Genomic DNA, 22,121 nt, shown 5'->3' with positions numbered 1-22,121 from the left:
CACTTAGTAGATGCTATATAACCAAAAACATCACTTTAGCTTCTCAAAGCCACACAGATGACGAAAAACATCTGCTGCCAATAGGCTGAGAAGGAGAATCCTGAACAAGCATGCAGCAGATCAGGTGTTTCTGACATAGTCAGATCTGACAAGATTAGCTGCATGCTGGTTTCTGGTGTGATTCAGACACTGTTGATACCTAATAGATCAGCAGGATAGCCAGGCAACGGGTATTGTATTGTTTAAAGGATACCTGAGGTGACATGTGACATGATGAGATAGACATGTGTATGTACAGTGCCTAGCACAAAAATAACTAGGCTGTGTTCCTTTTTTTCTTTCTCTGTGTGAAAGAGTTAAATATCAGGTATGTAAGTGGCTGACTCAGTCCTGACTCAGACAGGAAGTGACTACAGTGTGACCCTCACTGATAAATTCCAACTATAAAACACTTTCCTAGCAGAAAATGGCTTCTGAGAGCAAGAAATAGATACAAAGGGGAAATGTTTTATCAGTGAGGGTCACACTGTAGTCACTTCCTGTCTGAGTCAGGACTGAATCAGTCACTTGCATACCTGATATTTAACTCTTTCAGACAGAAAAAGAAAAAAAGGAACACAGCATAGCTATTTGTGTGCTAGGCACTGTACATACACACGTCTATCATCATGTCACATGTCAGTTCGGGTATCCTTTAAAAGTTAAGAAATATGGCAGCCTCCATATCGCTCTCACTATAGTTGTCCAGGGTAAACAATAAACAAAAATCAACTTACCTGGGGCTTCCTCCAGCCCCTGGCAGCCATCCTGTCCTCGCCGCAGCTCACGGTCTCCTCCGGTGCAGATGCCGACCTCGCCAGGTTGGCATCTACTTGCGTTGCAGCGTGCGGCTCCCAGACTCGCACTGACGTCATCCAGACTGTACTGCGCAGGTGCAGAACTACTGTGCCGTGCAGTCCAGATGACGTCATCCAAACTTCGTGGAGTGCAATTAGGCCTCTAATACCGGAGGGGAGCCCGGGACACCAGCGGGAAGCTGTACTGCGGCGTGGGCACAGGACGGCTGCCAGGGGCTGGAGGAAGCCCCAGGTAAGTTGATTTTTGTTTATTGTTTACCCTGGATGCGTTGGGTACCACATTAAAAATAAAAAAGTCAGATACTCACCCAAGGAGAGGGAAGGCTCGGTCCTAATGAGCCTTCCCTCTCCTCTCCCGGTGCTGCGCTGGCTCCCCCATTCGCGTCCGCCACCGCAGGGACTTCAGAGGTCTTCGGGAGCACTCGGGCTTCCGAAGACGGGCCGCTCCATACTACGCACGCGCAAGTGCGTCATAGATGGCGCTCGCGCATGCGTAGTATGGAGCGGCCGCGTCCTCGGGAGCCCGAGTGCTCCCGAAGGCTTCCGAAAGCTCCCTTCGGCAGCGGAAGTGGCAGTATTTGACCGAATTGGTCGAATACTGCCACGGGGATCCTGCGCGGGACCGGGCACCGGGAGAGGAGAGGGAAGGCTCATTAGGACCGAGCCTTCCCTCTCCTTAGGTGAGTATCTGACTTTTTTATTTTTTAAATGGTAAACACTCACTTTAAGTATGAATTAGCATTTTAGTTTAGTTAAAAAAAATCCTTGAAAGTGTAAATCATTTCTACACAATTGTATAAACACTTTTAAAAGCTGGGTACCCACCATACAATTTTTTACTTCGGATCAATATTCAGATCTTACATCGATTGGCTAGAAAGCTAGCATACACATATGCATTTTCTCCAAATTCCGATCAAATTTCAGATCGTTTTTCTGATTGGATATTGATCGAAAGGATATACAGGAACAATAGCTGATATTTCAAGGGGTATAGCCAGTAATCCTGGGTACACACAATGCAATTTCCCATCAGATCGATGGGCAATCTGATAGGAAGTGGCATTGCATGTACATGTCCAAACATCGGGATCGATATTCCGATAATACCTTCCCACAATCAATCCCGTTATTGATCGGGAGCGAATAGGACATGTCGGAAATGATTCATCCAGCAGATCTAATGGGAAATTGCATTGTGTGTACCCAGCATAAAACAGACAAAATTTTCCAGCCTATATGATCTAGAAAGAGATCAATCTCGAGCCGAAATCGGTCGCTAGCGGCAATCAGTAGGCTGTACAATTTTTGCCCAATTCTATCTTTTTCTCTATTGGAAGCAGAATCTGAAATAAAAATTGCATGTGTGTACCCACCATAACCTATAGATGCGTCAGGGGCAATTTAAAAAGTTTACCCCAGCAGAGAGGTCAGCTTTTATATTGCACAATTGAGCAGCTGATAATTTAGTAACAACAAATAATCTAAAGATGCCCACCAATGATACAATCTTGATTGTACAATCATACCAAACAAATTCATGTAGTAGAAGGGGAAACCGAGGTGAATATACTATATACTTTCAATGGATAGTTAAAGGGTAACTGAAGTGAGAAGACTATGGAGGCTGCCATGTTTATTTCCTGTTGAACAATACCAGTTGCCTGGCAGCCCTGCTGGCCTGTTTGGCTGCAGTAGTGTCTGAATAAAACCAGAAACAAGCATGCAGCTAATCTGGTCAGATCTGACAATAATGTCAGAAACACCTGATCTGCTGCATGCTTGTTCAGGGGCTATGGCTGAAAGTATTAGAGGCAGAAGGTCAGCAGGGCTCCCAGGCAACTGGTATTGCTTAAAAGGAAATAAACATGGCAGCCTTCATATACCTCTATCTTCAGTTGTCCTTTAAATTTAGTCCCTCATATGACAATATGGTGGTGTAGTGGTTAGCGTCTGGCCTTGCAGTGCTGGGTCCCTGGGTCAAATCCTAGCCAGGGCACTATCTGTATGGAGTTTGTCCAAACCTGCACCTCTACAATTCGGAGTGCCACAAGGATCAATCCTATCCCCTCTGCTGTTTGCAATCTACATGTTGCCACTCGGTACACTTATCCAACGACATGGCCTGACGTACCACTGCTACGCCGATGACACACAGCTATACCTGTCCTTCAAACCTGGTGGAACAGACCCTACCCCAAAAATAAACTCTTGCTTAGCTGAGCTACAGGCATGGATGAATGATAACTGGTTGAAACTGAATGCTGACAAAACTGAGGTCCTGTTTGTCCAAGGCCAGTGCCCGCCATCAAAACAGCTCTATCCTAAAGCAACACCAATCAGGATTGGGAATTCAGACATAAACAGCTCCAACCTTGTGCGCAGCCTTGGCGTACTAATCGATGGGGAATTGAGTTTCAGAAACCAAATTTCATCTGTAGTTAAATCCTCCTTCTTTCATCTGAAGAACATTGCAAAGATTAAACATCTGATTCCCCCAGAGGATCTTCCAACCCCAGTGGTGCTCAGCAGAGCTCGAATATTCGAGTAGCTCGAATATTCGAGCTCTTTTTCAGCTATTCGAGCTCGGTATTCGAGCTCCGAATGGGCTATCCGAGTACACTCGAATAGCCCATTCACTATTCGAGCTATTCGAGCAACCCGGCGCTATTCGAGCTCGGTACCGAGCTCGAATAGCGTCATAGCCCAGATTGATGTCCTTAGAGCCAATCAGAGGGCTCCCAGGCCCTCTGACGGCAGCCAATCACAGAGGGGGACCCTGGCCAGCCCCTACCCTATAAATAGCGGCCGCCATGTTCCGTTTCTCCATGCTTGCCTGAGACTTGTACAGAGAGAGAGTTGCTCCTTTGTGCTTTGGCTTAGCAAGTGCTCTATTGTGATCATTTACCTAGCGTTTTTGCTCACCTACACCTGCCATATACACCTATATTGTTGTTAGTTAGATAGACATTGTATTTTAGTTAGTAGCTTGTGTGTTACATTAGAGACAGGCAGCTGCTGCAAGCTTACAAGTTTAGGCCTCAGGGGGGCCTTGCCTCTGTGGGCAGCTGTCCTCTGTTTATTTCTCTCATCTATACCAGTATTTCTGCTGTCCTTTACTAATAGTATTGTAGTTATACTGTACTAGGAGTAGGACACTCACTGACTGTCACTGTTTATAGGCTACTAGCTAGCTCCTGCGTGTGTGCACTCACTCACTGTCTGTGTGTACACACACTCTATTTCCTTCTGATTACTGATAGATTATTGTTAGTTAGTTGTACTTACTTACTACTTACTCTTACTGTACCCGTAGGGACACTCACTGTCACTGTTCATATAGGCTACTAGCTCCTGCGTGTGCGCACTGCACTCACTGTCTGAGTGTACACACACAACACACACTCTATTTCCTTCTGATCGCTGATTGATTATCGTAATTAGTTAGTTCTACTTACTGTTACTACTTACTCTTACTGTACTAGGAGTCTAGGACACTCAGTCACTGTCCATAGGCTACTAGCTCCTGCGTGCGTGCACTCACTGTCTGAGTGTACACACACCCACACTCCATTTCCTTCTGATCGCTGATTGATTATCGTAATTAGTTAGTTGTACTTACTGTTACTACTTACTCTTACTGTACTAGGAGTCTAGGACACTCAGTCACTGTCCATAGGCTACTAGCTCCTGCGTGCGGTCACTCACTGTCTGAGTGTACACACACCACCCACACTCTATTTCCTTCTGATCGCTGATTGATTATTGTAATTAGTTAGTTCTACTTACTGTTACTACTTACTCTTACTGTACTAGGAGTCTAGGACACTCAGTCACTGTGTTCATAGGCTACTAGCTCCTGCGTGCGTGCACTCACTGTCTGAGTGTACACACACCCACACTCCATTTCCTTCTGATCGCTGATTGATTATTGTAATTAGTTAGTTCTACTTACTGTTACTACTTACTCTTACTGTACTAGGAGTCTAGGACACTCAGTCACTGTGTTCATAGGCTACTAGCTCCTGCATGCGTGCACTCACTGTCTGAGTGTACACACACCCACACTCCATTTCCTTCTGATCGCTGATTGATTATTGTAATTAGTTAGTTCTACTTACTGTTACTACTTACTCTTACTGTACTAGGAGTCTAGGACACTCAGTCACTGTGTTCATAGGCTACTAGCTCCTGCGTGCGTGCACTCACTGTCTGAGTGTACACACACCCACACTCCATTTCCTTCTGATCGCTGATTGATTATTGTAATTAGTTAGTTCTACTTACTGTTACTACTTACTCTTACTGTACTAGGAGTCTAGGACACTCAGTCACTGTGTTCATAGGCTACTAGCTCCTGCGTGCGTGCACTCACTGTCTGAGTGTACACACACAACACACACTCTATTTCCTTCTGATCGCTGATTGATTATCGTAATTAGTTAGTTCTACTTACTGTTACTACTTACTCTTACTGTACTAGGAGTCTAGGACACTCAGTCACTGTCCATAGGCTACTAGCTCTTGCGTGCGTGCACTCACTGTCTGAGTGTACACACACCCACACTCCATTTCCTTCTGATCGCTGATTGATTATTGTAATTAGTTAGTTCTACTTACTGTTACTACTTACTCTTACTGTACTAGGAGTCTAGGACACTCAGTCACTGTGTTCATAGGCTACTAGCTCCTGCGTGCGTGCACTCACTGTCTGAGTGTACACACACCCACACTCCATTTCCTTCTGATCGCTGATTGATTATTGTAATTAGTTAGTTCTACTTACTGTTACTACTTACTCTTACTGTACTAGGAGTCTAGGACACTCAGTCACTGTGTTCATAGGCTACTAGCTCCTGCGTGCGCGCACTCACTGTCTGAGTGTACACACACCCACACTCCATTTCCTTCTGATCGCTGATTGATTATTGTAATTAGTTAGTTCTACTTACTGTTACTACTTACTCTTACTGTACTAGGAGTCTAGGACACTCAGTCACTGTGTTCATAGGCTACTAGCTCCTGCGTGCGTGCACTCACTGTCTGAGTGTACACACACAACACACACTCTATTTCCTTCTGATCGCTGATTGATTATCGTAATTAGTTAGTTCTACTTACTGTTACTACTTACTCTTACTGTACTAGGAGTCTAGGACACTCAGTCACTGTCCATAGGCTACTAGCTCCTGCGTGCGTGCACTCACTGTCTGAGTGTACACACACTAAATTTACTTGTGATTACTACTGATTATTGTAACTGCTAGTTGTACTTCCTGACTGTTACTACTTACTTACTGTACTAGGGGACACTCACTCAGTCACCTCACCAACCAACCCACTCCATTAAAGTACCCCACTTTTTACCCGCCCTTTTACAAAACTTTTGTCTATACGCCCAAAACATTTAAGATGTCTGGAAGTGGCAGCCAGCGCGGTTTGGGCAAGGGGAAGGCCAGCAAGGGAATCAGGAGGAGAGGGAGCAGCATTGTGGCAAGCCGCGGCCGCGGGCGCGCCACCATGCACAGTTCCGCAGCAGCAGCGTCAGTGGCTAACATTCCTCCCATAGCCACTGGCCGTGGACGCCTTGGGCGCCGCCCAGCAGGAGCATCTGCAACTCACGCTGCAGAGACACAGCAGCAGCAGCGTGTAGCACCTGCTCCCATTTTCCTCCAGCCGGGTCGGAAACGTCCCATTGAGGAAAAGGATGCAGACACTGTGGTGCAACTCATGACGGAGGATGAGCAGCCCGCCATCAGCTCTGCATCCGAGGCCTCCACCCTCACCACCACCACCACCACCACCACCCCTGTTCGCAGCAGCCGCCCAGCAGGGCCTGGGGAGGAGGCCAGTTCACCGTCAGTTGGCGACCTGTCATTCAGCAGTCTTTTGACCCCAGGCATCATGAGTCAATTGTCTGCTGTTGTTGGCGATTTTGAGGAGGAGATGCTGATGGGCACTTTGGGGGATGAGGGATTGGACAGCAAGACTGTGGCGACAGTCAAGCAGCCCATCCATGCATCAGGAGAGGAGTTTGGGGGGTCCTCATCCCAGCAGGACATGTTTCAGGAGGGGGAGGATGATGATGACCCGGTGACAGACAGAGACTGGGTGCCACCACCTCCAGGGGATGTCGTCCTTAGCAGCTCTGAGGAGGAGGAGGAGGATGCTCTTGTGGGCCTTGCAAGGAGGCGCATCATTGCAAGCATTGGCAGCAGCAGTAGGCAGGTCCCACAGCCTGCTGGTGTCTCAGGCTCAGCAGCAGCAGCAGCAGCATCTGCCAGTACCACCACCAGCCGCACCCAAGCCCCCCAAGCCCCCCCCCAACCACCACAGGGAGACAGGCAGCAGCGCTTCCATGCCGTAGGGGGATGTTTAAGTCACCAATCTGGCGATATTTCACCATGCCCACTGTGTACAGCAAGTACGCCACTTGCAACCACTGTCAGCGGAAGTTAAGCAGAGGTGCAGACCCCTTAAAGTTCTGCACCAGCTCGCTCATCAACCACCTTGCGGCTAAACATTTCCACCAGCATGAGGAGTTCCAGAGGCTGAAGGCATCTGGTGCTGGCAGTGGCACCACACCCATCACTGCACAGCCTTCAGCAGCAGCAGCAGCAACAGCAGCCACCCGCCCTCCTGCTCCTCCAGCAGCACCAGCAGGAGTGCGGAAACGCACTGCTCCTCCCCCCTCTGCAACTCCTGCCGCCGACACTGAGGCCTGTTCTGGCAGCCAGTCCTCAGTGGCCTCCTCTGCTGTGTCTGCTGATTCCCGTGTCAGCAAAAGGCCACGCCAGAGCCTTTTGAGCGAGTCCTTCCAGGGGGTGGTTAGGGCTCTGCCTCCCAGCAGCCGTCGCGTGCGGCAGCTGAACGGCTTGCTGGCACGGGCCATGTGCTCCCAACTCCTGCCGTACACGCTCGTGCAGGAGGGGAGCGACATTCGTGCGCTGCTTGCTTGCGCAGCCCCAGACTGGCAGCTCCCCAGCAGACACTTCTTTGCCCGCAAGGCCATTCCTGCACTGCACCGCTTTGTGATGGCCAATGTGGAGCGAGGGCTGGAGCACGCGGTTGGTGAAAGGGTCCACGTCACCATGGACTCCTGGAGCAGCCGCTTCGGGACAGGCCGCTACCTGTCCTTCACTGTCCACTGGGTCAGCTTGGTGGAAGGGGGTGAGGATGGGAGAGCAGCAGCGGGCACAGCAGCAGCAGCAACACAGTGGGTGGTGCCACCCCGCAGGGTCAGGGGAACTGCAGCAGGTTCCTCCGATCCTCTGCCATCCTCCGGCACACCTGGCCAAACCCCCCGCCTCAGCAGCAGCGTGAAGGCCCGCCACTGCCAAGCGCTGCTGCACTTGGTCAGCCTTGGGAAGACCAAGCTGACGGCAACCCATGTGTTGGCCAAACTCCAGGAGCAGGAGAGGATTTGGCTGACCCCCAGAGGCCTCAGAGTCGGAGAGGTGGTGGCCGACAATGGGGCCAATCTGGTTGCCGCAATAGACAGGGGAAACCTGACCCACATCCCCTGTCTTGCCCATGTGCTGAACCTGGTGGTGCAGAAGTTCCTGCGCACCTACCAGGGGATGGGCGAACTGCTGGAAACGGCAAGGAATGTTGTGCGTCACTTCCGGCGCTCGGCTGCAGCCTGTGCGAGCCTGGAAGACGTGCAAAAGGAGCTGGATCTGCCACGCCATCGGCTGATCCTTGACGTTCCGACTCGCTGGAACTCCACCCTGGCGATGTTGGAGCGTCTGGTTGAACAGAGGCACGCTGTCAAACAGTACCTTGCCCTGGCCACTGTTTCCGCAGCTCAGAGAAGGGACAAGACCAGCAACATCCCGTCCATCGTCCCCGATGATGACTGGAGGCACATGCAGCAGGTGTGCTTTGTGCTGGCTCCCTTCCTGCAGGCCACAAACATGGTGAGCAGGGACCATGCTATGGTCTGCGAGTGGGTGCCCCTGGTTTCTCTGCTGAACAGGGCCCTCGATGCTTTGCTGGAACAGGGAGCGGCAGCCTTGGACCAGCAGGAGCGGCAACCAGCTGCGCAGTCCACCTCTGAGGGGGAGGAGGACTTGGTGGAGGTCCCTGACCTGGCTGCTGATGAGGGGGATCAGCACAGCGCAGCTGAGTTGGTGCGGGGGTGGAGAGAGGATGAGGCGGCAGAGGAGGAGGATGAGGACAGCACTGACGTCGATGTGCCAGCAGACGTGGCCCGCCTCTTCCCAATGGCAGCGCACATGCTGACGTGCCTGCGCAGGGACCCCAGGGTGATCCAGATGAAGCAGAGGGAGGACATCTGGATCAGCATGATGTTGGACCCACGCCTCAAGGGGAAGTTGAGCCAGTTCCTGCCGCCTGCAGGAGGAGACCCAGCGCAACAAATAAGGAGCTTGCAGCAGGCCCTTGTTGAGCGCTTGGAGGAAGCCTTCCCCCAGCCTTCCACCCCCACTGTCCAGCAGCGAGCACAGAGGCAGCAGCAGGTGCCTGCATCCAGCAGCAGCAAGCGCCCCACAGACCTGCTGTCTCTCAGCCACGAGCTCTACAGGACTGTAGAGGCTCCGGCAGCAGTGACTAGAGAGGAGATGCATGCAGCAGCATCCTCCTCCGGTCACAGCCAGCGCCTGACCCGCATGGTGGCTGACTACATGGGGTCGTACAGCGGGCTTGACAGCGATGCCCCTGTTGATCCCATGGAGTATTGGGTCAAGCGCATGGAGATCTGGAGCGAGCTGGCGCAGTACGCCCTGGAAGTGCTGTCCTGCCCCCCTTCCAGCGTGCTGTCCGAGCGCTGCTTCAGTGCAGCTGGTGGCGTGGTCACCGAGAAACGCTCACGTCTGTCTCACAAGTCTGTGGACAGACTGACGTTTCTCAAGATAAACCAGGCGTGGGTGGAAGGCGAGTTCCTGGCCCCTGTTGTCGGCGAGAGGGGGACATGAACTGGCTGCCGGAACCATCGTTAATGTGCCTTACCACCCTTTACCACCTCCTGGCTCCTGCTCACTAAGCCAGCCTGGTTCACTTTGACTATTACGTCGCCTGCAGCCACACATTTTACACCTACAGTGGGCTGCTGTGTACTGCCCTTCTGCTGTCTGTCTGTGCCAGGGTACACAGAATTACCTTCTTCTGCTGCCACTCTGCCACCAGCTATTACGTCAAACAATAGCTATATTGGTTGCAAAACCAAAAACCAAAAGACCATAAAAAAAAAAAAGGTTTAATTTTTCTGAGGTGCCCGGGTTGAAAACTGTGTTGTCCCAGTTGTGTATTGGACACAATGTGGGCTGCACGACCGCTGTCTGGGACCTCCTGTTGTGTTTATTTACAGCCCTGGTATCACCGCTAGGTACCAGGGCTATTATGTCACGCTGCCTACCTGCTGCCACACTCACACTACTCCTCCATACCTCCTCCTGCTGCTGCTGCTGCTGTCTGTCTGTGTTTCCCACTGCCAGGGTACACAGATGATTTACCTTCTGCTGCCACTCTGCCACCAGCTATTACGTCAAACAATAGCTGCTCGCCTACTCCTCCATTCCTCCTCCTGCTGCTGCTGTCTGTCTGTGTTTCCCACTGCCAGGGTACACAGAATTACCTTCTTCTGCTGCCACTCTGCCACCAGCTATTACGTCAAACAATAGCTATATTGGTTGCAAAACCAAAACCAAACAAACCATTAAAAAAAAAAAAAAAGGTTTAATTTTTCTGAGGTGCCCGGGTTGAAAACTGTGTTGTCCCAGTTGTGTATTGGACACAATGTGGGCTGCACGACCGCTGTCTGGGACCTCCTGTTGTGTTTATTTACAGCCCTGGTATCACCGCTAGGTACCAGGGCTATTATGTCACGCTGCCTACCTGCTGCCACACTCACACTGCTCCTCCATACCTCCTCCTGCTGCTGCTGCTGCTGTCTGTCTGTGTTTCCCACTGCCAGGGTACACAGATGATTTACCTTCTGCTGCCACTCTGCCACCAGCTATTACGTCAAACAATAGCTGCTCGCCTACTCCTCCATTCCTCCTCCTGCTGCTGCTGTCTGTCTGTGTTTCCCACTGCCAGGGTACACAGAATTACCTTCTGCTGCCACTCTGCCACCAGCTATTACGTCAAACAATAGCTATATTGGTTGCAAAACCAAAACCAAACAAACCATTAAAAAAAAAAAAAGGTTTAATTTTTCTGAGGTGCCCGGGTTGAAAACTGTGTTGTCCCAGTTGTGTATTGGACACAATGTGGGCTGCACGACCGCTGTCTGGGACCTCCTGTTGTGTTTATTTACAGCCCTGGTATCACCGCTAGGTACCAGGGCTATTATGTCACGCTGCCTACCTGCTGCCACACTCACACTGCTCCTCCATACCTCCTCCTGCTGCTGCTGCTGCTGTCTGTCTGTGTTTCCCACTGCCAGGGTACACAGATGATTTACCTTCTGCTGCCACTCTGCCACCAGCTATTACGTCAAACAATAGCTGCTCGCCTACTCCTCCATTCCTCCTCCTGCTGCTGCTGTCTGTCTGTGTTTCCCACTGCCAGGGTACACAGAATTACCTTCTGCTGCCACTCTGCCACCAGCTATTACGTCAAACAATAGCTATATTGGTTGCAAAACCAAAACCAAACAAACCATTAAAAAAAAAAAAAAAGTTTAATTTTTCTGAGGTGCCCGGGTTGAAAACTGTGTTGTCCCAGTTGTGTATTGGACACAATGTGGGCTGCACGACCGCTGTCTGGGACCTCCTGTTGTGTTTATTTACAGCCCTGGTATCACCGCTAGGTACCAGGGCTATTATGTCACGGCGAGCTGCCTGCCTCATTGACTGCCTGCTGCCACACACTCATCCTCCTCCTCCTGCTGCTGAATTTACCTCCTGCTGTCTTTGTGTTTCCACTGCCAGGGAGCACATACAATGGCGCTTCCAACATGCGTGCGCCCACCAGCTATTTGTTACGCTCAAAAATAGCTGCATTTCTTTAAAAAAAAAATTGAAAAGAGAAATACGTGAAGAAGAAGAAGACGATATTGAAAAAGAAGGAGAAGGAGAAGATGAAGATGAAGAAGAAGATGAAGAAGATGATGAAGAAGAAGATGAAAAAGAAGAAGAAGATGAAGAAGATGAAGAAGATGAAGAAGAAGAAGATGAAGAAGAAGAAGAAGAAGAAGAAGAAGATGAAGAAGAAGATGAAGAAGATGATGAAGAAGATGATGAAGAAGATGAAGAAGAAGAAGAAGAAGAAGAAGAAGATGATGAAGAAGAAGAAGAAGAAGATGAAGAAGAAGAAGAAGATGAAGATGAAGATGAAGAAGAAGAAGATGAAGAAGAAGAAGATGAAGAAGATGAAGATGAAGAAGAAGAAGAAGATGAAGATGAAGAAGAAGAAGAAGATGAAGAAGATGAAGAAGAAGAAGATGAAGAAGACAATATAGAAGAAGAAGAAGAAGATATAGAAGAAGAAGATCGAGAAGAAGAAGAAGAAAGATAAAGAAGAAGAAGAACAAGTATATACAGTAACACTACTGAACAAAATTAAGGACACAACTTCTCTTTCCACATTTTTTTTTAAAGGAACATCCCCACATAATCACTTGCTGTTGTTACTTGGAAAAAAAGATGTTTCTTGCATCATTCACCCTCAAAACAAGTGTTGGAAGCTATTTAAGGCCAATTCGAATAGTCAGCTCGAATAGTGAGCTCGAATACCGACTCGAATAGTGAGCTCGAAGTCCGAGGTCGAATCGAATAGTAAAAATTATTCGACTCGAATATTCGACTGACCTCGAATAATTTACTATTCGAATTCGACCAAACTCGAATTTTAAAAAGGGGTATTTGAGCATCACTATCCAACCCTAGTTCACACCTTCATCACATCACGACTGGACTACTGCAATGCCCTTTATGTTGGCCTCCCCAAAAAGGACCTGCGTAGCCTGCAATTAGTGCAGAATTCTGCTGCCAGATTGCTAACAAACCAGCCTCGCCACTGTCACATTACACCGATCCTTCGCTCACTGCACTGGCTACCAGTAGAATGGAGAATACTCTTCAAGATTGGACTGCTGACATTCAAATCCCTGCACAGTCTGGGCCCTGGATACATGAAGGACTTGCTAAAGCTGCACCACACCTCTCACAACCTCAGATCAGCAAGTTCTGTAAACTTGGTCACTCCCAGAGTGCACCTCAAAAAATCTGGAGATAGAGCCTTCTGCCATGCTGCCCCTACTCTCTGGAACTCCCTACCACACCCAGTAAAGACAGCACCATCCCTGGAGCTATTCAAATCCAGACTGAAAAGCTACCTGTTTAGCCTGGCATTTCCAGACTTATAAAATTTCTTCCTCTGTACCACGATGGTCGGAGCCATGCTTATGCGCTTTGAGTCCCACGGGAGAAAAGCGCTTTACAAATGTTATTTGTTGTTGTTGAGTTTGTATGTCCTTCCTGTGTTTACGCGAGTTTCCTCCAGGCACTTCAGTTTCCTCCTGTATCCCCAAAACATATAGATAAGTTAACTCACTGGATTCCTCCTTAAAAAAAAATTTGGCCCTACTACAATACATACAATACACGATACAACAGACATATGACTCTGGTAGGGATTAGATTGTGAGCCCCTCTGAGAGAGACAGATAAGTGACAAGACAATATACTCTGTACAGCGCTGCAGAAGATGCTGGCGCTATAAAAATAATAAATAATAATAATGAAAATAATATGACATATAATTGTTAAGATTGGACGATTAAGATTGTATCATTAGTGGACACCTTACCAAGCCTCTCTGCACATACAACAAGTCTGACCTATAACAAGGAGAAGCTGATGACATGATTGTTCATCAATGCTTAGGCCTATTTCATAAGAGAATTAAAAAAAAAAACCCACAAAAATAAAAAAAAGTTATGCAAAGTGTAGTAAACTTTATTAAAAAGTAATGGAGAAGGAAAACTTGGTTGCTGTGACTTTCTGCTGCACCCCCTGTTGTAAGAAACCCCATCTGTCAGCATCAGAGGGGTACCCAAAAATAAGGTCATATCAGAAAAGCAGGGGTTGTGCTGGCATGACTTTAGGTGGCCACACAACCAAATCGATTATACCTCATTTTGACAAAAACGATCGTTTGTATGAAAAAAAAACAAAGGGCTTTTTATTTTTTCAATAAATTTCACCGGAATTGCCATTTTTTTCGATAACTGTTGACTGGGAATAGTGGTTAAATCAGATTACAATTTTACTTTCAACTATTGTTTTTTCAATCATTTTCATTTTCGTGCTGATTGAGAGGTACATCGGTTCCATGAGTCTAATTTTTTTTAAAAGTAAAACATTGTAACGTGTGTGGTCACCTTTTGGCCTTTTTAATTTATAAGCAATAATAATGAAAACAACACTATAAAAATAGATAAAAAGTAAACTAAAGCAGATCTTCCGAACAGTAGCAGCAAATAATAATATTACCATTAAAAAAATCCAATATAAATAATAATATACATGGTGGTAATGGAAGCTAATAGGACAAAATTATGATGACGAAATAATAATAATGATGATACACATCAATGATGGTGATACTAAAGTAATAATAGTAGCACATGTCATAATAATAGTAGCACGTCAGTACCTCGGTATAAGCCGGCGATCTGGTCACGTTGTCAGGAGTTATTGCCTCAGTATTAGCCGACGATCTGGCCTCGCTGGCAGGTGCAGGAGTCATTGCCTCGGTATAAGTTGGCGCTATGGCCACTCTGGCAGTCCTCACCTCTGCCTTCTCAGCTCCTCCCATGCCCTCCACGCTGCCCAGGCTGCTGCTCTCACTCCCGGACTCACTGAAGCCATCAGAGCCAGCACCAGAACTGCTCCCTTCTCCCTTCCTCTTCCCGACACTCAGGGAGTCGAAGTTGAGGGTCTTGTTCTCGAAGGCGCCCTCCACGTTGCAGAACATGCCCCCGTACTTCTGCCTGGGTTTGGGACTCCCGGAACCGAGCTTGGAGAAGTAACTTGGCTCCTCAGTGTGGACCTTCTCTATCCTGTCTGCCATGGCTGCTGCCTTCCTCTGTGTCTGCAAGTTGTCCCTCTATGATAATCAGAAGTGAAGGCTTTTCTTGGTCTGCCAGGCTGAATCTGAGGGAAGGGACAGTATGTAGAAGTTGACACATATTTGTCACATATCCCCCCGAGGTTACGAGACCCCAGCTGGCAGCTCCTTCTAGGGCTGACTGAGCTGTCCAATGGGTGTGGTGCTGAACTGGAGATGGTGTCAGCCAGGACTTGTACACAACTTTATCTACACAGGACCACTGAAATGACTGTACTAATGACAAGGAGGTTCTAATATTACTGCTGAAATCACTGCACTAATGACAAGGAGGTTCTGATATTGCTACTGAAATCACTGTACTAATGACAAGGAGGTTCTGATATTGCTACTGAAATCACTGTACTAATGACAAGGAGGTTCTGATATTACTACTGAAATCACTGTACTAATGACAAGGAGGTTCTGATATTGCTACTGAAATCAATGTACTAATGACAAGGAGGTTCTGATATTACTACTGAAATCACTGCACTAATGACAAGGAGGTTCTGATATTGCTACTGAAATCACTGTACTAATGACAAGGAGGTTCTGATATTGCTACTGAAATCACTGTACTAATGACAAGGAGGTTCTGATATTACTACTGAAATCACTGCACTAATGACAAGGAGGTTCTGATATTGCTACTGAAATCACTGTACTAATGACAAGGAGGTTCTGATATTGCTACTGAAATCACTGTACTAATGACAAGGAGGTTCTGATATTACTACTGAAATCACTGCACTAATGACAAGGAGGTTCTGATATTGCTACTGAAATCACTGTACTAATGACAAGGAGGTTCTGATATTGCTACTGAAATCACTGCACTAATGACAAGGAGGTTCTGATATTGCTACTGAAATCACTGTACTAATGACAAGGAGGTTCTGATATTGCTACTGAAATCACTGCACTAATGACAAGGAGGTTCTGATATTGCTACTGAAATCACTGTACTAATGACAAGGAGGTTCTGATATTACTACTGAAATCACTGCACTAATGACAAGGAGGTTCTGATATTGCTACTGAAATCACTGCACTAATGACAAGGAGGTTCTGATATTACTACTGAAATCACTGCACTAATGACAAGGAGGTTCTGATATTACTACTGAAATCACTATACTAATGACAAGGAGGTTCTGATATTACTACTGAAATCACTGTACTAATGACAAGGAGGTTCTGATATTGCTACTGAAATCACTGCACTAATGACAAGGAGGTTCTGATATTGCTACTGAAATCACTGTACTAATGACAAGGAGGTTCTGATATTACTACTGAAATCACTGTACTAATGACAAGGAGGTTCTGATATTACTACTGAAATCACTATACTAATGACAAGGAGGTTCTGATATTACTACTGAAATCACTATACTAATGACAAGGAGGTTCTGATATTACTACTGAAATCACTATACTAATGACAAGGAGGTTCTGATATTATTACTATAATCACTATACTAATGACAAGGAGGTTCTGATATTACTACTATAATCACTTTACTAATGACAAGGAGGTTCTGATATTACTACTATAATCACTCTATTAATGAAAAAGTTTCTGATATTACTACTGAAATCATTGTACTAATGGCAAGGAGGTTCTGATATTACTACTATAATCACTATACTAATGACAAGGAGGTTCTGATATTACTACTGAAATCACTGTACTAATGACAAGGAGGTTCTGATATTACTTCTGAAATCACTGTACGAATGAAAATAGCACTACTGAAATCACTATGTTAATGACAAGGAGGTTCTGATATTACTATTGAAATCCCTATACTACTATATACAACTATAAAACACTTTCCTGGAAGAAAATGGCTTCTGAGAACAGGAAAGAGATAAAAGGGTCAATAGTTCATAGATTTTAGCTCTGGCACACTTAAATGAATGTGTCATTGAGCAAAAACAATAAAACAGTCAAACCTTAAAAAGTAGATTTGAATATAAAATAAAACTGTGGAACATCTTAAAAAGTCATTTTTAGGAGAAAGAGGATAGATGCAATTGTTTATTTCATTAGTGTATTTTCACCTCAGGTGTCCTTTAAGAATGCAAATTATAATCCGACAAAGAAATTTGGAAGGAAGCAGGTGCAGCCAATCAGGATTGCGCACAAAGAAAGAAAAAAAGTTCTGATTAGCTGTTTTGGTCACCACTTTGCTTACCTGGGCACATTTATAAAATTTGCCCCTCTGGCATTGTAGTGGGGCACTGGATACACATGGTGTGCAACACCCTATCCCTATGATAAAGTTGGGGGAGACCCGTGGGGCCAGGCAGCTGGCTCGGGGCCCTGGGGCAACTGCTCGGGTTGCCCCTGTGGTAGTGTGGGCCCTGGATGTAGCTAATCATTTAGAAAAAATATGACCTGAAGACAAAAGTAACAATATACTACTACCAGGAAATGTCAATCCACTGTTTTCCCTTAATTTTTAGGCTGACATCACCCAGCCTTATATTACCCAATAATTAAATGGCTGCCCCCCCCCCCTACTCCTCCTTAAAGGGTCATAAAGCTGTTTATTACATTTCCAATCCAGTGACTGGGGAGGCAAAGTGAGCTGTCAGGCCGGCAGTATCAACGCTGGTAGTTTAGTTTTACATAAAGCACAAGGTTTACAAGAATCCGAATATCACCCCTGGGAGAAGGTGATGAACACAATCGCAAACCAGTGTTCAGTGTGACAGTCTGGCTAGAAACACACTTGGCAGAAGCGCCAGCGTTGCACAAACCAGTGGCATACCTAGGGAATTTGACACGCAGTGCTGATTATTTACAGACACCGCCCTCCCCTCCAAAAAAACAACCAATTTTTTTGATGGGAGGGTTGACAGGTTGGGGCGCCAAGTGCGTTGCTGCAAATTTGGGGGGATTTTTGTGGACATAAGTCGTCAGGATGTGGATGGAGCTAACCGTTATGAAGCTCTGTACTCTATACAGTGCTGCAGAAGATGTCAGTGCTATATAAATACACAATAATAATATGGTAGGACTTTAGACTATGACTATGGTAGGATTAGATTGTGAGCTCCTCTGCGGACTGTCAGAAAAGGGGGACATACGAAAGGGGGATGCATAGGAGGAGAGGGGGATAAAGAGGCACAAGACAGGGAGTCTGGTGGGAGAGGAGAAATGGCAGGAAGATCACTCTCCGGGACTGTAGACATCACCAGTGCGGTTTGGCAGGGACATGTTTTTAAAAGAAGCCACTAAAATCTAAAAAGAGAAAAGGGTCATGGGGGAAGACAACGGGGTGGGAGGGGGAGCTGGGAAAAGAGATAAGATTACCTGCAATCAAGCTAATCTAAATTGCCTGTAGCTTGCTTCTCTGTTTACTACAGAAGTCAGCTGTCAGCACCTGCATCACTGGCTTTTGCAACAGCATTATTGATTAATTACTCTGATCAGGATAAATAATGAATAGTCCAGGGCACTCTGATATTACAGCGGCCAGTGTACATGGCTACTAATGACAGGCAAGTTCTGAAGCACTAAACACATCCTGCCACCTCTCTATGCTAATGTCCCAGCTGCAGCACAGCAATCATTCTCTCTACTCACCCTGCTGCTCTGCACATTCACATTGCTCATGGGACAGGGAGGGGGAGGGGTGCTACATCTAGTGCAGGCTGCTGCTAATGTTGCCCAAACTATGAAAAAAGGTCCCAGGTAGAAGAACACAGTGAATGAGCACCACAGCAGCACCCCTAGCCATGTCTACACCCAGGGCTGTGAGCACCTGCAGCCCTATGGTAAGTGCGCCACTGGCAGAAACCAATAGCAGTTTTGTCGCCAAGTCTATGGACTGCATGTAAAATGCATATATGTACGTTTCACACTGTGCATTTTTTTAAAAAGCACAACTTGCTGGATCATTTTCAAAAACGCATGTAAAAGGAACATAATGGATATCAATGGAGACGCAGAAGAATTTGTTTTTACATGCGTTTTTGATTTTTTTGTTTTAAATACAAATATGATACTGTATTTTACTCCATTGATAGAGGGAAAATAATAAAAATGCAAATGCACCAAAAACGTATTCAAAACACATCAAAAAAATGTTTTTGTCCCGTTGGGAGCAGCTCTGCGGAATGTTTATTTCTGAGAATTCCAGAGCCAGTGAAACAAATTCCTGGTCTCCCAGAATGCTCTGGAAGGTGAATTCTGCACAGCTAAACAGCCTAGGCTGTGACATCACTGGTAGGGTGGGGTTACGTATACAGCTACTGTATATATAAATGTAGGAAGAGTTTCTGATGCTGAAAACCGCAAAATACTGTAGAAGGGGGTATCTTGAATAATTTACTTTATGTCACTACAGGGCCTCTTTAACAAATGAGTGACCATACAGCACAATAATATATAGTCATAAGACAATACTACGATGTAGCTTTTCCCTTCTTTTCATCACTTTTTGAACCGATTTCTTGAAAGAAAAATACCAGTCTGCCACATTTCATAAACCTGACAAAAAGAAGACAAAAAATTATGTAAAGATCTCAAAATGTGCAAAACAATGACAGAAAGCCTCCCTTTGTGTGGCTTTATCATCAAGCTTTACAGCTGGATTTCCTGTACGCTTAGCTCATAAAATGGCAGTGTGCAGTCAATGGCTTAATTGCCCAATAACATTGACAGACTTTAGCCCTCCTTGGAGACTGGCTGAAAATAAAAGTACCAATTACAAATCTGGATCTGGCCAAAGTCTGGAAGGACTTCAAGCTGTTCTCTCTTTTACCATCAACCAAAAAACGATGTTGTTTATGGTTCCTATAGAGGGGTAATGGTCATTTCTTAGTGACTCCACCGTTCCAGAATGAGCTAAGTTCAGAGTATAGGTGGTCGATGGGCATGATGGGTAAGAAGATGGTGAGACATGCAGATATGACAAACTACCTTCAATCACTGTGGACTCCAGAAGGCTCCGCCCAAGTGTCCATGTCCATGCTACAGAAGGGGGTGGAACCTGTCCTGTTAACCTGGACTAGGCACCATGCTGCAGCTCAGTTTCAGGGTGTTGGCAGTCTTATTTTACACAGAAATAAACGATTTGCCCAATCGCTCAGACCACAACTCTTTTCACAACCAGGGATTTGCAGTGTGCAGGGGGCCTAAAAAACTGATAAAGTAAAAAAAAGTTTGTAAATGTGTCCTAACTTAAAGGGAACCTAAACTGAGAGGGATATGGATGTTTCCTTTTGAACAATACCAGTTGCCTGGCAGTCTTGCTGATCTCCTTGGCTGCAGTAGTGGCTGAATCACACACCTGAAACAAGCATGCAGATGCAGCTAATCCAGTCTGACTTCAGTCAGAGCACCTGATCTGCATGCTTGTTCAGGGGCTGCGGCTAAAAGTATTAGAGACACAGGATCAGCAGGAGAGTCAGGCAACTGGTATTATTTTAAAAGGAAAAATCCATATCCTTCTCAGTTTAGGTTCCCTTTAAATGAGAGCTCACTGTAAATTCAGGGCAGAACAACTTTATTAACCTCCTTAGCGGTAACCCCGTGCTGGACACGGGGTAAGCCGCGCAGGAGGATTTCTCAGGCCCCACTGGACCGATGTGCATAATTTTTTTTTTATACACGCAGATAGCACTTTGCTAGCTGTGTGTTACTTACGATCGCCGCTGCCCCGCGCCGTTTTGCCGCATCAGAGAGTGCCCTCCCCAAGACCCGTGCGCTGCCTGGCCAATCAGTGCCAGGCAGCGCTGAGGGGTGGATGGGGACTCACTCTGACGTCGTCGACGGGGGACGCGTGTCGTGACGGGGGAAGCCCTCATGGAAATCCCGTTCAGAACGGGATTATTGGATGGGCATACGCGCCGGCGGCGATCGGCGCGTACGGGGGGACGCCGCAGGGAGGCGCTAGGCTAGCTACATGCTAAAAAAAAAAAAAAAAAAAGTTAAAAAAACCCTCCCGCGGCCGCGGGAATCATACCGCCAGGGAGGTTAAGCATTGGACAACGCGTTTCTCGACTACACGCAGCTTCTTCAGGTCAGTAGTAGTGTGTATCGATCTCAGTTGTGCCTTGAATTTACAGAGAGTCCTAATTTAGGGTATGAACCCTTTTTTAACTTTTTCATTCGTTTTATAGGCGCCTCCAACAAGTGTTTTCATAGCTGATCCCTCGTGTAAGGGACACTTTTGTTTGCTTTTGGAGTGGCGACCGTTTCTTCTGAATCGCAGCCCGAGAGGGGATGGCACTTTCGTTCATATGCATTGAGTGGTTGCTTCCTTTAGCAACCCAATTTTGTGAGTATAGATTCTCATTTATTCCTCAATTAACAATATATTAGTAACATACTGCACTAGTGTCTTTGTATTATTTTCCTCTCTTCAGGACTCCACTAACTATAATGGGGCCTGCCTAATACTGTAGACACACGTGACTTCCTATAATTGGAGGGGGGGGGGGGGGCGGCTAAAACCAGGGGCTCACGTGGATACCTATAATCAGCGGCGGCTCCAGCTTCAGAATTTTGGGGGGGCTTAAAAGGGGCACAATGGCTGGCTGGCGGAGCTCAAGGGGGGGGGAACTTTTCGCGCGCCGCGGCGGCAGGAGTGGGCGTGGTCATAAAATCATGTGGGCAGGGCTAACTGTAATGTAGTTGTACCAGCTAATGTAGTTACATTAAAAAAAAGTTAGGTAAATGCACGTAATGACAGACAGCCTTTCAATAGTAAATGCACGTAATGACAGACAGCCTTTCACCAGTAAATGCATGTAATGAGAGACAGTCTTTCAATAGTAAATGCATGTAATGAGAGACAGCGTTTCACCAGTTAATGCACGTAATGAGAGACAGCGTTTTCCCACTAAATGCACGTAATGAGAGACAGCGTTTCCCCACTAAATGCACATAAGAGACAGCCTTTCACCAGTAAATGCATGTAATGAGAGACAGCCTTTCACCAATAAATGCATGTAATGAGAAACAGCCTTTCACCAGTAAATGCACATAAGAGACAGCTTTTCACCAGTAAATGCACGTAATGAGAGACAACATTTCACCACTAAATGCACATAAGTGACAGCCTTTCACCAGTAAATGCACGTAATGAGAGACAGCGTTTCACCAGTTAATGCACATAATGACAGACAGCGTTTCCCCAGTAAATGCATGTAATGAGAGACAGCCTT

At 46.5% G+C, this 22,121-nt stretch overlaps 1 protein-coding gene across 1 annotated transcript in view; it reads right to left on the bottom strand.

The window, feature by feature from the left end:
• Positions 1–14,909, bottom strand: part of DPYSL4 (dihydropyrimidinase like 4) — a 62,616-nt gene extending 47,707 nt beyond the window's left edge. Inside the window, exons 1-2 of the mRNA XM_068258877.1 lie at positions 14,481–14,909; positions 13,632–13,662 (exon numbers count right to left, since the gene is read on the bottom strand). Coding sequence (XP_068114978.1) covers positions 13,632–13,662; positions 14,481–14,897 — 448 coding nt within the window. The 5' untranslated portion in view covers positions 14,898–14,909. The remainder of the gene's footprint in view (positions 1–13,631; positions 13,663–14,480) is intronic.
• Between the last annotated feature and the right edge of the window lie 7,212 nt (positions 14,910–22,121).

Source organism: Hyperolius riggenbachi, chromosome 10, assembly GCF_040937935.1.
Source record: "Hyperolius riggenbachi isolate aHypRig1 chromosome 10, aHypRig1.pri, whole genome shotgun sequence".
Classification (NCBI taxonomy): Eukaryota; Metazoa; Chordata; class Amphibia; order Anura; family Hyperoliidae; genus Hyperolius; species Hyperolius riggenbachi.
The sequence above is the reverse complement of the archived record's forward strand: the minus strand, read 5'-3'. Positions and strand labels throughout refer to the sequence as shown.